Source organism: Pseudopodoces humilis, chromosome 14 (genome assembly GCF_049639895.1).
Source record: "Pseudopodoces humilis isolate 2021_Gansu_Grassland_sample_001 chromosome 14, ASM4963989v1, whole genome shotgun sequence".
NCBI lineage: Eukaryota > Metazoa > Chordata > Aves > Passeriformes > Paridae > Pseudopodoces > Pseudopodoces humilis.
Window position 1 is genome coordinate 1,054,698 of NC_142213.1, and position 15,039 is coordinate 1,069,736.

General features: G+C 46.9%; 1 protein-coding gene across 4 annotated transcripts in view; it reads left to right on the plus strand.

Annotated features, from left to right (window-relative positions):
* The first annotated feature begins 573 nt into the window (after nucleotides 1-573).
* The window catches only part of FANCA (FA complementation group A), a 32,538-nt gene continuing 18,072 nt past the window's right edge, over nucleotides 574-15,039 (plus strand). For all 4 annotated transcript variants that reach the window (XM_088062297.1, XM_088062298.1, XM_088062300.1 and 1 more), the window contains exons 1-17: nucleotides 574-625; nucleotides 1,806-1,915; nucleotides 2,805-2,877; nucleotides 3,026-3,168; nucleotides 3,507-3,602; nucleotides 5,247-5,320; nucleotides 6,297-6,412; nucleotides 6,810-6,892; nucleotides 7,330-7,363; nucleotides 9,632-9,698; nucleotides 10,373-10,485; nucleotides 11,095-11,171; nucleotides 11,617-11,758; nucleotides 12,260-12,393; nucleotides 13,720-13,830; nucleotides 14,238-14,333; nucleotides 14,425-14,484. In XM_088062297.1, coding sequence (XP_087918423.1) covers nucleotides 586-625; nucleotides 1,806-1,915; nucleotides 2,805-2,877; nucleotides 3,026-3,168; nucleotides 3,507-3,602; nucleotides 5,247-5,320; nucleotides 6,297-6,412; nucleotides 6,810-6,892; nucleotides 7,330-7,363; nucleotides 9,632-9,698; nucleotides 10,373-10,485; nucleotides 11,095-11,171; nucleotides 11,617-11,758; nucleotides 12,260-12,393; nucleotides 13,720-13,830; nucleotides 14,238-14,333; nucleotides 14,425-14,484 — 1,569 coding nt within the window. In that variant the 5' untranslated portion in view covers nucleotides 574-585. The remainder of the gene's footprint in view (nucleotides 626-1,805; nucleotides 1,916-2,804; nucleotides 2,878-3,025; nucleotides 3,169-3,506; nucleotides 3,603-5,246; nucleotides 5,321-6,296; nucleotides 6,413-6,809; nucleotides 6,893-7,329; nucleotides 7,364-9,631; nucleotides 9,699-10,372; nucleotides 10,486-11,094; nucleotides 11,172-11,616; nucleotides 11,759-12,259; nucleotides 12,394-13,719; nucleotides 13,831-14,237; nucleotides 14,334-14,424; nucleotides 14,485-15,039) is intronic.

Below are 15,039 nucleotides of genomic sequence, written 5' to 3' on the forward strand. Positions count from 1 at the left end.
TGGGACACTGGGGCTTGGAGCAGCCTGGGACAGTGGAAGGAGTCCCTGCCCATGGTGGGAGGTGGAACAGGATGAGTTTCAAGGTCCCTTCCAGCACGAACCATTCCCTTCCAATCCAAACCATTCCGTGATTCCATGATTTATTCTCCCAGCAATGCTGGTGATTTTTCCCTTTGGGAATTCCAGCCTCTCTTGTCCCCTTCCCTGGGTGGGATCAGGGTCAGCAGCATCCTCACTGTTCAGAGCTGACAGGACCGGAGTCCCCCGCCCTGTCCCGCACTCTCCGCAGCTCTCAGCCCGTGTGGAGCGGGTCCCCTCACCGTGCCCGACCCCCGTGTTTCCCTCCATCCCTCCGTGTCCCGCTCCCGCCGCTCCCGCCGCCCTTCCCAACATGGCAGCGCCCAGCTCCGCCACTACCAAGAGGGCGGCAGGGGGCGGGACCGCGCCGCGCATCAACCAATGGAAAGCGGAGATGGGGTGGGCGCGGCACGGCCTCTCGTCCCTTCCAGCCAATGGGAGAGGGGGGCTCGGCCGGCGGCAGCCAATGGCGGTGCTGGTTCGCGTGGCGGGAAGCGGCGGGCCGCGATGGCGGGCGCGGGCGGGAGGAGCTGGCGGGATCTGCTCGGTACGTGTGGGCTGAGGCGGCCCCGGGGGCGAACTCCGCGCCGGGCGCTCCCCGCGGGGACAGCGGAAGGGACGGGGGGCGTGAATGTCCCCGTTCTGCCTTCGTATACCCCTTCTCTCTACCTGCACACACCCCTCTCTCTGTCCCAGCGGCCCGCTCCATACACCCACCCGCATCTTCCTTCCTCAAAGCTCCGTATCCCGATACACATCTGCCCTCGGTACACAACATCTGCCCTCGGTACACACCATCTCCCCTCATACACCCCCGTCTCCCTGCCCTTATGACCCCGTGTGTTTTCCTCACATCCCCGCTTTGCCCTCATCCACCAGCAGCAGGGAGCGGGAGGTGGGAAACCGAACCCTAACCCTAACCCCAACCCTAACCCCAACCCCAACCCTAACCCCAACTCTAACCCCAACTGTGAAAAACGAGGTTCACATATTTTTTATGGAATTTAAAAGTTTAATAAAAAAAGACAATCGGGAGATAAAAATAAAGTATACAGATATGGCCGGGTGTCTCTGCGTTCAGCCAAGAGAGCACACCTTACTAACAAAGGGTTGTCTCTTAAAAATAGAATCCTACTACATATCCATAAATTCTCATACATATTCAGACATTCTTCTTAGGATTTTTGGTGTTCCTCTGTTTAGTTTTTCCTTCCCCCCCCCCTTCCCAATAGATCAATCTTCTAGGTGCCACTAGGTTTTATGTCCTTCGATAACGAGTGCCATAATTTTTTCCTTTGGAGGGCTTGGAGGACTGCTTGTCTTCATCTGGACAAGATAATCTTAGGATGCAGGGGGGTCTCTGACTATTTTCTTTTTTAGTCTCTGGGTTATATAAACAGAAAAAGTAGTTTGTGCTTTAATATCATGTTATAGCCTAACATATATGTATTATACCACTATTTCTAAATTTCATCAATAACAGAAATAAAGGAAACTATATTAATACAACAAAAATTTCTAATCTTATACATATAACATTCATTATAATATTTGTGAAAAGCCAATAATATGATATGCATTTATAACATCAACTCTAACCCCAACCCCAAACCTAACCCTAACCCTAACCCCAACCCTAACCCTAACCCCAACCCCAACCCACAGCCAAGGGAGGTGCTCTCAGGGTGCCCTGGGAACACGCTGGTCAATAAACCCAAACTTCTCAGCAGGGAGAGCCAGGAAGCGGAAAAGCTCCTTTGGGAGCGAAGCAGAGCTGCAGGAAGCGGCTCTGCGGCTGCTGGATCGCCACCAGAACCTGGGTGACCTTCTCCTGGAGGTAGGAACGGGACAGTTCAGGGTGTCGTGGCCCTGCTGGGACAGTGGGAGATCCCAGCTGGAGGTGGGTGCCACTGGCTGTAGAGTCAATGTCCCAGGAACACAGTTTTCCGTGATAGGTGGAAAGAAAAACCAACAGTGAGAGATGAAGAAAGATGAAGTTGAAAGCTCTGTGTTGCAGAAATCAGATTGTTATCCCTTTTCCATCAATGTTTTACAGACTAAAAATGGTTAAGCATGGTTTGGATTTGGGACAAAAGGAAATACAGTACATTTTCCTTTGAGTCAGAACTGGCTTCTTGTGAATTTAGGGAAAACAATTCAGGAGAGACTTGGCTTTTCTCTGAATTACCAACCACACCTGACTAACATGACTGTCTTCAAGACAACCTTATCTTGAGCCACTGTTGTGATTCAGCCACGTTCTCCCTCTCCTCACACACTGATTTTACAGCTACAACAGATAATGCAAATATCTCCCATAGTACAGGATCTGTCTTTCTCTAGAGAATATTTCTCTATTTAAAAAGAAAATGGGCATTTAGCTAGAAAATGATCCAACATTTGGACATGTTTCATCAAATATTTATGGCCTCATGGCTTCACAGAAAGGACTTGAAAGATAAGTATTATAGAAATTCTGCTCCTGGTGCTGCTGCTGAGCTGTTTGGACCCTGGAGATGAGGAACTTTGACTTGTATCTCCTTTTTTTCTGCATAAACTGACAATAACTAAACACACATCTCTTGTAAGGTGAAATCTGTGCTTTTTCATTCTCATGTGGGATCTCTGTGTTAATTTCACTTCAGTTGCTCCAGCAGTGCAGGGATAGGTTTGTAAATGTGTGTGACAGATATCTAAGAGTTTTGTGGGTTTTTTTTTGTTTCCAGGTGGGAGATTCAGCCAAGCCAGATGTGCAGGATGGGGCAGAGCACCAGGGAGTGTCACCAGGGTCATTTATAGGTGAGCATGTGCCAGGCCAGATGTGGGGAAGAACTCTTCCTCAGATTGAATTTTTGCCTTTATGTGCAACCTGTTTTACTTTCTTTTCATTGTTCTTGTCTTGTTTCTTACTTGCCTGGTGATGACAGTGCTTTGCTGTTTTGTTTAGTTTCTGTTCTGCAGGAACAGGCCTCAAAACTGGGTGTGCCCACAGCGACCTTGGCAGCCAAAAATGCCATTGCCAACGTGGAGCAGATCTGCCAGGATTCTGCCAGCCCCTCAAGAGTCCCACTGCTCAACTCTGACCAGAGAGTAAGGGGAAAGCTTTCTCTTTAATTTAGCAATAAAACAAAACAATTTATCAATTTAAACAAAAAAATTTATCAAAAAAAGTTAGGTTTGACTCTAAGCACAGTTTATCTGCTCTGATTAAGCCTCAAACACGAGCAGGCAGTTATTCACTGAGGTGTTTGATTTGCTTGCAGAAGTACAAGATATATAAAAAGAGAAGTTTAGGCCTTTGCCCTGAATTCTCTCCATCATTTCACCATTTAAAAAACAGAAAACAGGACAAAGCAACAAATTGTTTTCCTGAGAGTGTGTTATTCACAAAGGGGATTATTTCTTCTTCGTTTCTTGGGTGATGCCAGAAGAGGTTGTCCTGCTTGCTTCAGACTGTGAAGGATTTGCTGGCAAACAACGTGTTCTGTCGCTCCCTCTTCTGCCAGGAAATGTGGAAAATGAAGGTGAGAACTCATGGAGAAACACTGTGGTGTTACAGACCTTGAGGTTTCATCCATGGGATGTGGCATCTCTGAATTCCTGAGAATGACTGGTTTTCCTGACCTTCCAAAAGCATGAGCTGAATTACAGATGGTGGGGTTTTTGGTTGTTTTGTTTTTTTTAGAGAAAGTTCAGTGGGGGCTTCCTTGTCTCTGCAGTGGGATTTCCTTTTTCAACTCAGGGTTCAAAACTCAAGGTTGGGAATTATTTGAATTAGTGGAAACTGCCACAAAAGATCATTGACAGCACCATGGTGATCAGGTGGTGGTTTTGGGGTGCTCTCCAGGTCCAGTGCAGAAACTCCCAGCTGACTGTGGGGTGACAGTCCCAGCACACTTTGCCAGCAATATTCCAAGTGTCTTTGACATCCTGGTTCTCTGCTTTGTTTACCTGAGAGTGGTGATAGGACAAAGTGAGGTCACAGAGAAAGAAACCAGATAGCAGATAACAGCTTGTGCTGCCTCACAAATGGGATGTCTTGATTTTATTTGGGTGTATTTTGTGGAGACAGGTGGTGCTGTGAGTGGACTTAAGGGCTTTTTATGAGTGGGATGGTTCTGGTTCCTCCCTGCTCTCATGGGAAAGGAGGAAAAGGCTGATCTGCCCAGATAAAGGGCTGTGCTCTCGTCTCAAATATCCGCTCCTGAGCTGAAAATAGAACCTGTGTGTTTCACAGGCTGATTAAGATCTTCTGGTCCTGGGGCAGACATGGGGATAAGTGAGAGATAACTCTGTAAGTGAGGGTGTTACAGTAAGAATTAGGTTGTGAAGACAAAGTATGTGGGCTAGTTTGGGGTCAGGGTGTGAGGCAGCTGCTGGTTACTGCAGAAAGCTCCCGGGGCTTTGGCTTTTCCCTGTGCCCGAGGCCCCCTTTTCCTTCTCAAGGTGGGAAGGCTTTGTGAAGGCCTGGTTGGTTCTGCCTGGAATGCTCAGAAGCTGCTGCTGCTGCACCTTTCCCTGCCAGGTGCACCCTGCCATGCTGTTTTGCCACCTCAGGACTCTCCTGGACATGCTGTTCTGGGCAGCAGATGGAAGGGCAATTACAGGGCAGCAATTTGATCCACACAGGAGTGATGCCTGCTGCCTGCTGCAGATTTTTGTTCATTTTTCCTTTGTGTTCATCAGCCTTTCTGCCTGGTTGATTGCAGAGTTTCTCCCTGTAGTCTCCTGCAATCCCAGCTCTATTGGGATATGAACTTGAGAGTGGCAACCTTGTTCCACAGAGACTAATAAACAGTTCATAGACTAAAAGACAATTTTCTAATCAGCATCTGGATCTGCATTAACAAGACCAGAAACTCAGCTGTGTTGCCTGTTTCCTGGGATATCCCTGCTCCTTTTGATTCCTGAGGGGAAAGATGAATATATCCATTATTTGCCCAACAACATTTAAAATGATGATGCATCTACATCCCTAAACCCCCCAAAATTTCTAGGAAGCATCATCTTTCATCACCAGGTATTTCCTATGTTGCCAGTTTTAAATTTTAACGATTTCTGGATAGCTGGGATGAACAGAATCCAGCTTTATTTTTCATGTATCACTTGCAATAGCCAAGTGTTGACTGCCCAGTGCAGGCTGTGACCTGATGGTGACATCTCCTTAGGAGCCCCCGGTGCTGGAAGCCGTGTGGCACCTGCACAGCGCTGACATCGCTGGCCTGGCAGAGCTGCTGGAGAGGTGAGCGGGGCTCTGGAGGTTTGCAGATGTAGCTAATCTCCTAAAGCCTGTTGAAACATAATCAGGGATTAGTCATGAGTATTCTGGACTGAGGATATAGTCAGGTGCTGGCAAGGGATCAGATTAGCAGGATTGAGGAGCTGCTGTGGGCTTGGGGGGTTACTCTGGGGTAATTAGCCCAGTTTAGGTGTGGTGGCTGCTTGGTGTCCACCAAGTGGACTCGAGGAAAAGTCTTGCTCTGCAGAAGGTGGGTGTTTCCATCTTCACAAAATCTTAGACTTTTTTGGTCTGGCAGGGTTAATCTCCAGAGAATTGTCAGTCTTAAGAATTTTGCTTTTTTCCTCCCAACGAATGTTCAAGACCAAGTTGGGCGGGGCTCAGAGCAACCTGGTCGAGTGAAAGGTATCCCTGCCCAAGCAGGAGGAGAAACAAGATGAACATTAAGGTTCCTTAACCATCCTTAACCCAAACCATCCCATTATTCCATGATACAGAGCTAACAACTCACCCATCTGTGAAGTTCAGGTTGTTTCCTTATTGTGTCAAAGGAATGTCCCAGTGATCTTCTAGGCTTCTGATATTGGTTTGCTTGTCTTTTCACAATGAAAGCAATTTAAGGGAACCAAAGGCAATAGAGTAAGAATTTAATTTCTTTTCTGAAGCATTTTTATCCATGTGTCTTAGAAATTTGAACTGAAATTCTTCTAGCAGAGGCTTTTCAGCGGAAACACTTTCACGTCAGGGATGAGGAAATACTTGGATGCACAATTTCACACACATTTTTCCTTTGCATGTGTGTGTTGTGGGATCATTTTATAAAGCAAATAATATAAAAAGCAACTGTTGGTAAAGCAAACGTGCTGGTCCAAATTAAATAAATGAAGTGGCACATTTAGGGCAGAGTGCACAGGTGGAGACAGCTGAGTGTTACAGAAAGCAAGAAGGGTTGAACTGAAGGTGCTTTTGTGTGTTGCAGGAGCCCAGCAGGCCCAGCAGCGGTGGAGTGGCTCTGCAGCAGCCTCTGTGGCCTCTGTGAGCAGGCTGGGGACATCCCCTGTGGGGACACGGAGCTGGCACAACGAATTCTCTCAGGCAAGGCCCTGGGCTGGGTGCAGGGCAGAACCTCAGAGGAGTAACAACAAAGGCCTCACTTTGTGTTTCCTTGCCTCATTTCTCTGGGGAGTATATTTTTTTCTCTGTTTGGCAAATTTTCTCCCTTTAAAAAATAATTGGTTTGAATTTTTCCATCCCTTGGAGTTGTGGTAACTGAAGAAAGTGTAATTGGGAGGGGCGTGGTTCAGGGGTGAAACACTGGCACTGTGTGTCTGAGATTTTGGGCCAGAAATACTTCAGAGTTCCATTTCCCCCCTGTCAATTTCTACTATTTATTTTCTTAGTTTATTTAGGGAAAAAAATCCCTCCAGAGTCTGAGGAGCTGAGTGTCTCTGCTGAGGGGATGCTGGAACACCAATTCCTTCTTGATTTGCAGACTTCGCCGTCGTGTTTCTTCAGAATGGCTTTGAGCAGGCTTCGGAGCTGGGAAGGAAAGTGGAATTCCAGAAGGTTTCCTATGTAAGGACAAAATGAAGCCAGTAGCAAATGGTGCTTTAATAAAGCAATTCCATTAAACTCTGGCTCTTGCTGAGTACAAATAATTCAGAGCTTGGAGCTGCAAGGAGAGGGTGGTGGTACAAGTGCTGGAGTGGGGGAAATGGTGAAACCAGAAGTGAGAGTTTTTGTATGGAGAATTGCTCCAAGGTGGTTCATCAAGGGGTTTTAAAGCTTCCTTTCACCTGGATTGCTTGGGTATTCCATCAGAATATGAGACATGGAATGCTATTTTATTTTTATTTTTATTTCTGTCTATTTTATCTGTTCTATTGCAGAGCCTAAGGTCAAAGCGAAGCTTTAAGAGGGACAAAATTATTTGAGTCAGTTTACTTTTTTTTTTTGCATTGAACTGCAGCTCTTTAAAACTCTAAATCCCTTAATTTGTCAATTTTGAACAGATCTGCCGTGCTGCCTTACAGAGAATGCTGGCATGTAAGTATTGCTGTGATCCCAGCATTGTGCAGCCACTGCTGTTTCCAAGACTTCTAGTCCTTGCTCACTGCTGAATCCCTAAGGAGAAATCCTTTGCCTGGCTGCTTTGTCTGTGCTGTTGTGCATAATATTTATGTCACTGATTTTATTTGCCTCTGCTTTCCCTGTGGTTCTCTTAAAGTGTCTCCAGATACTGCAGATAATTCCTTGTCTTTTATGCTGCTTTTCTTTTCTGCTCCCAGCTTTAACATCATATACCTGACCCCATTTCCTGATTTTAACAGGTTTTCTTGGAAGCAGGTGGAGCACAGAGGTTAGGCCAGGATCAGTTTTGATGCTTAGATTTATTTTTTCCTGCCTAGTAAATGAAACTTTGAATTGACAGCGTTGAGCGATTTTTTGCCGACTCACTGTTTGGATTTGCAGGCTAATGTTTCCTGAAACCTCTATTTTTGTGCTGAGCAAAGACATCTAGTGTAGGTGTGTAGTCTTTAAACACCGATGTTCACGAACTGCAATGTGCCTGCCCCGGCCTGAGCTGCCCTGGTGCCGAGGGCTCAACGCAGCAGCGCCTGATTTACCGGCAAATCCCGACACAGGGAGACTAAACACACTCACACGGGGCTATTTTTGTCCTGTGTCACAGCTGATCCTCACAGGGAGATGCTGTACCTGCTGCTGTCACGTTCCTTACACCCCTGCCGTGTCCCAACCCCTGGTTGGTGTCACCTGACTGCAGCGGCTGTCACTCCTGTCTCCTTAGTGACAGCTCTCCTGGCTGGCACTCCTGCTCGGTGCTGCTGCAGAGCCTGCTGCTTTCTCTCTGCTGAAAGGTGACCCCATCCATCCCAGGCCATAGCACCCCTCTCCATCCCTGTGGGCACTGCCAGCCCCGTCCCTTGCTCCAGGTCTCGCAGGGAGCGCTGTCTGTACACAGAAATGCCTCACAGCCCTTGCGAGCTCTTCTAAAAAGAGAAAGCTGCAAGAGAAGTGCTGTATTATTTAATATGTATGAATCCCATCTCAGGTGGCCCTTTAAGGGTTGAAAAGCAGCCCTCCTCAGCAGAGGAGTGGGGATTTTGGAGGAGGAGGAGCAGGCTGTTGGCAGGCAGACAGGAGTCTGCATCCCGCTCTTCATTTGCCCTTCCCGTTTGCGCAGCCTGCACTGCCACGCTCGCAGTCTGCGTGCCTGCAAAATGCACGGCATGGGGTTTATATAAGATATTTTATTAGTCCATACTTCTGGGTCACCTTTGAGGGGGTCTCACTTCATTAATCTTTGGAGAACATTTGGGTTTTTAATGTAAAAGAATTCCCTATTACTGAAGACCTTCAGAGGAGGAGAAGGACAGGCTGGGAGTAGCTTGGGAGCGATGTGTTCACTGTAATGATCTGGCAGTGTTGAACTGCTGTGCCTGAAGATAAGCTGAGTTTATCTCCTTTGCTTTATTCTCCCCTACTTAACCTTAAAGTATTCCTCAGCAGGAGAGCAGTGTTACATCCTAAAGCTGTGGTGGCGTGTGAGGGACCTCTGGTTCACTGCCCCTGCTCAGTAAATTTCCTTTTCGTTTTTTTGTTGTTTTTTTTTTTTTTCTTTAACGAAATGATTTGAAAACACAAACCAAGCTCCTTTAACAGTTGAAAGAGGAGGATTTTAAGGGCGGGGTGGCACAAAGCAGAAGTGCTGCTGCAGCAGGCTGCAAAGCAAAAGGGTTTCCCAGTCTGTGGGCTCGGAGTGGTGTGGGCTGATCGTCAAGACAACGGCGCTGAGCAAGCTGCCAACCTGTTTGATCTCTACCCATCCTTTTGGGGCAAATGGAGCTTTTAAAGGAATTCCTGCTATGCAAATGGCACATTACAAACGCGTGGCCCTCCCCCAGCCTGTTCTTTGTTCGGACCCTGGTCTGCAGGGTGGTTAATTCAGTTTGTGCAAATCCCTGCCTCCAGACAGGCTTCACCCTCACAGATGCGTTAGGGTTGGGTTTGGGAATGAAATGCTGATTTGTATGCATTTTTAGATGGCTTCATTATTAGCATGTTCTTGGGAATGTGTTTTAATTGGTTCAAGGGCAGTGGTAATAGTTTCTGAGTCTCTGTGTCACTTTGGAGAAAATCTGGTAAGAATTGAGCTGCTGAGTGGCTTCTGCACATTTCCCTAGCGGGGTCACCTTTGTAAAGGGGCACAAATTGCTCATTCCTGTTTGTTCCCCTGTGGGGTTTAGTGTCATGTTCTTTTCTCATTGGGTTTTTGTGTGTTTTGGGGTCCAGGGGTGCTTGATGCTGTTGGTAAAGAGAAGCAGGAAGATGTTTCCATGGTGCAGGCTGCGAGGTTCTGGTAAGAAACGTTCCAAACAGTGTCAGGAGGAGGATTTTATCCACTGTTGCTCTTCTTACAGAAACAGGAGGAATGTTGTGAGGTGTTTTTTTACTTATTGACACACCCCCCACCCCTCCCAGTGCTACTGGTGCTTGGAATTCTCCTCTAATAAAATATGTGCAGACAAAAGTGCTTGTAATAAAGATAAGGACCAGGTAGGAAAGTGGGTTCTGGCAGTGCTGGAGCCAACCCTGGACCTCCCTCTTGTCATGCCAAAAATTCCCCATCACGTTTTCTCATTGCCTCTGAGCAGAAACACCTGGAAGGTGCAACCATCTCCGATTCCTGATTCCAAACTTGTTTTATTTAACTGCTTTGTGCATGTCACCTTCAAACCCCTGCTGGGATACACCTTAGACTCACATTTGTAAATCTGATGGCTACGTAGTGTTGAGTAACCACGAGTTGTTTGGGTTGTTTTGATACATGCAAAAAAAGTATATATTTGTGGCAATTTGAGAAGATGGATGTAGAACAAAAATCAGTCATTCACCCTAAACTGCACCTGGTTTTTCCTATGACATCAGCAGCTAGTGGATCATTTGTTATCAGTACCTGGGTGATCACAATTAATCAGTACCTGGCTGATCACCTGGCTGACACTGTTTCTGGTATTTCCTTGTCCTTTGCAGGCTGAATGTGTTCAACGTGTCACTTTATGGAAGCGTGGCTCACCTGGATTCCTTGAGGCAGTTTTTCAGACACACCCTGACCGAGGTTCTCACCTACAACCCCGTGCTGAAAGGTGGGAATGGGCAGGGACAGATGTTTCCAGGTGTGTCCAGGTGTGTCCAGTGCTCTGTCCCTCCTCTGCCTGGAGGACCCAGAGCCAGAGCAGCCTCCTGGTTCTCAGCTCCTTCCTGGGGTCTGTATAAGCAGGTGACAAATCAGGAAAAAAAAATTCATCTGAGGGTCATAGTTCAGGAGAAAGTTTTGGACAGGAAGGTTCTAATCCCAGATCAGTAATTGTGAAGCTTGATGTTTTCAGGAAGAAATATGTTTGAGCTATAAAATCTCTGGTAAAATCCCCATGAGCTGTGATCTGGAGCTGCTTGTCTGTTGTTTGGGAGAGCTGTGTCATTGCTGGCTCCCAGATGAGAGAGGTTAATGAAGGAAAAGCTGATTCCTTGGTGATTCTCTGTGCATGTGCCACGTCAGCCTACGCACATGTGATCACCAAAACAGCTCTGGGGTCACAGTGCCATAGTGGAATGGCCCAGTCTCTGTGCCACAGCCAAAGACAAATGGGAGACACAATTACACTGGGCAGTTTTTAATGGCTGCACAAGGGAAACTTATGTATTTTGGGTTTATTTTAAAACCTGCTGCTGAAGTTTTCTTTTTGTGGGTGCAGTGTCTGATGCCATCCAGATGCAGAAGGAGTGGAGCTTTACCAGGACTTCTCCCCTGCTCACAGCTCTGTACCGCAAGGTTCGTCTGCCACTCAGAGAACTTTATTATGTTGGGTTTATATCCACTGAAATACCTGAAATCAGGTTATTGGAAATCAGTGTAACATTATCCAGTTGCAGAATCCAAACCAATCACCTGAAACTCTGGGAGAAGGAAGCATGAAGGAAAGGAGCTATGCTGTTTTTTGCTAGTGCAGAGCACTTAATGAGAACAAAGATGCTGATTGGAGATGGGAATTTTTGCTGGTACAGAGTAGACATGAGTTCTGAAATAATGGGAATTTTACTGTTTATTGTAGCTGGTGCTGGTTCCAGCCCAGGCTGATATTTGGGCCTGGGAAGCTGATCCAAAAGCTGCAGGATAGCTTGAAAAAGTCACAGAGAAGCCTGTCGGTCTTGTCTGTATTCCCCTCTTTCTTGTGGCTGGATGTCCTGGCTAACAGGATTTGCCATCACTCCTCCAGCTGCTGGTGGCATTCAGTGTGAAGGAATCCATCTGCCAGCTGCAGCAAGTCCTGGAGACCCACGAGGTGAACTGGCAGCACGTCCTGTCCTGTGTGTCCACGCTGGTGGTGTGCCAGGCTGAGGCCGAGCAGCTCTTCAAGGGTAGGTGGCCACTGCCAGCCTGGTGTGTGCCCTGCTGCTGGGGTGGGGAGCAGGGGAGGGGGCTGGCTGGGGTTCCTGCGAGGAAAAGAGCAGCAGGACATCTGCTTTTCCACTCAGACTTCCCATGTCTGTGGTGATGTGAATGCCAGGCCTCGTGCCTGCCACTTCTCAAACTTTGTGTACAGCCCAGGGTGGTTGTTTGATAATTACCTTTGTTATTAATTGGCATAGTGATTACTTAGTTCTAGCTCACCTTTGCTAGCAGAGCTTGTTTGTGAGAATTCCTTACTAATTATCCCAGTGCTGGACTGCCTGCAGGAAATCCAAGTGTGTTTGACAGCTGAAAGTGCATAAAAAAATAAAATCATACCCCAGAGGTTCTCCAGGCTGCAATACATGTCCTGCCTTATGTTTTATCATAGATATTTGTCTTCCTTTACTGCAGAAAATACAGCACTGTTGTCAGGAGCAAAGTGTGAGGTTATTGTTTTATGTTCCTAGATCTACTGAGCCATCTCCTGCTAAAGGCCTTTGGGAATTATGACATGGAAAACATGATCACTGCGTTCCTGATCGCTCGTCAGGCTGCTCTGGAGGGCCCTGCTGTCTTCATGCCTTACTCAGAGTGGTTTAAGGTGAGACTAAGTGAGGCCTGACTGGTGAGCTTTGCTTTAATTGTGTGAGGCAACCTGTGCATAAGGAATGTTCTGCTACGTGGAGAAAGCCTTGCTCCAGACAGGATAACCAGGAATGAGAAAGGGGAAGAAAAATAAAAAAGAAAAGTACAAGTGATGTTATTGATATTAGGAATGATTGAATATTTATTACTGCCTTTGAGTCTGCAAAGAACAAATTTATTTGGCTTTCCTCAGGTTTCCCTCCTTTCATCTTTTAGGTCCACCTTGCCTGTTCTAGTTATTTGCTAGGAATGCAGACATGTAATTCCTGTTATTATCATCATCTTGGATGGATTTCAGTATCTTGATAAGCAGCACTGTTGTTATTGCATACGTTGGGGGCTGTGGCAGAGGAAGCATTCCTGTTTCCTGGAGGTTTGCATGCAGCTGTAATTGCTGTGTTTGACCTTACAGATAATTGGTTGTTGCTTTTAACTGTAAACAGGTGGGTATTTTAGGGATGCAAATCTCCACACAAATTCAACCTGGAAATTCCTTTGTATGAGTTTGCAAATCTAAGCTCAGCTTTGGCTGATAGAGCGTCCAGGAGGTATCAAAAGGCAAACTGCTTGTGTTCTCTGTGGTCTCAGACTGGTTGTTTTCCTTAGAATGCCCAGATAAACCTGTGTAGAAACCTGCAGATTTGTGGGTCCTCATGAATCTCAATCTTCTGGTGGATCTCAAAGTTGCTTTGTTTAAGTGTTCTCATGGCAGCAAACTTCCACAGAAGTCACCATGATCCAAGGGAGCCCCTCTGCTCCAGAGCCAGGCTGGGAGAGCTGGGGGTGCTCACCGGAGAAGCTCCAGGGAGAGCTCAGAGCCCCTTCCAGCACCTGAAGGGGCTCCAGGAGAGCTGGAGAGGGACTGGGGACAAGGGATGGAGGGACAGGACACAGGGAATGGCTTCTCACTGCCAGAGGGCAGGGCTGGATGGGATATTGGGAAGGAATTCCTGGCTGTGAGGGTGGGCAGGCCCTGGCACAGGTGCCCAGAGCAGCTGTGGCTGCCCCTGGATCCCTGGCAGTGTCCAGGGCCAGCTTGGTTGGGGCTTGGAGCCACCTGGGACAGTGGAAGTGTGGCAGGGGATTTGATCTAGGTGGTGTTTAAGGTCCCTCCCACCCAAACCATTCCATGATCCTATAAACTTTCTCTGGAGACTTTTCTCCAGAAGGATTCTCCTGACAGAAATGGGATGTTTGGGATTGGTGCGCTCGGTTATGGCACTGCCTGGGGGAGGATTCTCTCCACGCTGAAAGGCTGTCTTGCTATTTTCCCCTGTTTCAGGCTTCCTTTGGGAATGCTGGTGGCCACCACGGGAGCAGTAAGAAAACTCTGGTCTTCCTCTTTGAGTTCCTGTCGGAGCTGGTGCCCTTTGAAGCTGCGCCGTACCTGAAGGTGAGAGGGTGCTGACAGAGATGGTTTTCAGGTCCAGAGCTCCCCCAAAGTGACTGTCCTGGCGCCTTTCAGTAGGTTCAGCTCATTATAAATGTTGTTGCAGTAATTGCATTACTTCTGGTTCATTATTCAAACCCTTTCCTTCCTGAAATAAGGAAGGACAAGATTCTTTTATTGATGGTGAGAATTCCTTTCATGGAATTAAGTTTAAGCACTTTGCCGATTCTATTTGTTTGTTGTTGGGAAAAATTATTGTCAGTTGCCATGAAAATGATTGATCCTTAACCAAGCAATAATGCTTTCTTTGGGGAATATTTGAGGTAAACATTAGTCAGAATGAGTTAGTTAGAATCTTACCTGGATTTCCTGGAGCAAAGGCAAATCTTGTTGTGATTTCCACGTTTCAGGTGCACATCATGTACCCACCTTTTGTGCCCACAAAGCACCGCTCCCTGCTCTTGGAGTACATCACTCTGGCTAAAACCCGACTGGCCGACCTCAAGGTCAGGAAAGATTGTCTCTTTTGAGAAGAATTCTCTCTGGATCTGTCCAACCCTGCTGTGTGTGACCTCCTGCACCTCTCCCCTCACACAGGTGGCCATAGAAGACATGGGGCTCTATGAAGACCTCTCTGCTGCCGATGAGGCTGTGCAGGTACTGCTGCTGTCTCCCAGTTTTCTCATCAGCCACATCCCTTTTCCTCTGGAAAAACACCGAGGTTATCAACCTCCCTGCCATCCCAAAGCTGAGTGTGCTGCCAAAGTCTCCAGCTTTTAGCCAGAGGTTTTAGTGGTCATAAATACAGGATCTCCCCAGTTTTCATGGAGTCACATTTTATAGGTATCTTGATTCTTTTTGGTGGAGCACTCTCCATCTCTGTGGTGTGAGACCAAAGTGTGGATATCCAAAGGAGATTTGGGGGTGAGACTACACCCTGCAGTTTCACACTGTGGTTCATGATAAATTTTGGGTAACAACAGTAATTTATAAGGAAGAGTTTGGCTTTATTATTCCTTCCTACATTTTGATCAGAGGAAGATGATTAGATGATTACATGAAATACAGGCTGGAGGCAGGGTAGATTAATATAATACAAGAAACCCAGTCCTGTGATGGACTCAGAGGCATAAGCAAAGATTTGATTTAATTTTCCCGAGTCTGATCTGGTTGTCAGTTGAGAAATTTGTTGCAGCTTGTGGTGTCTTCCAA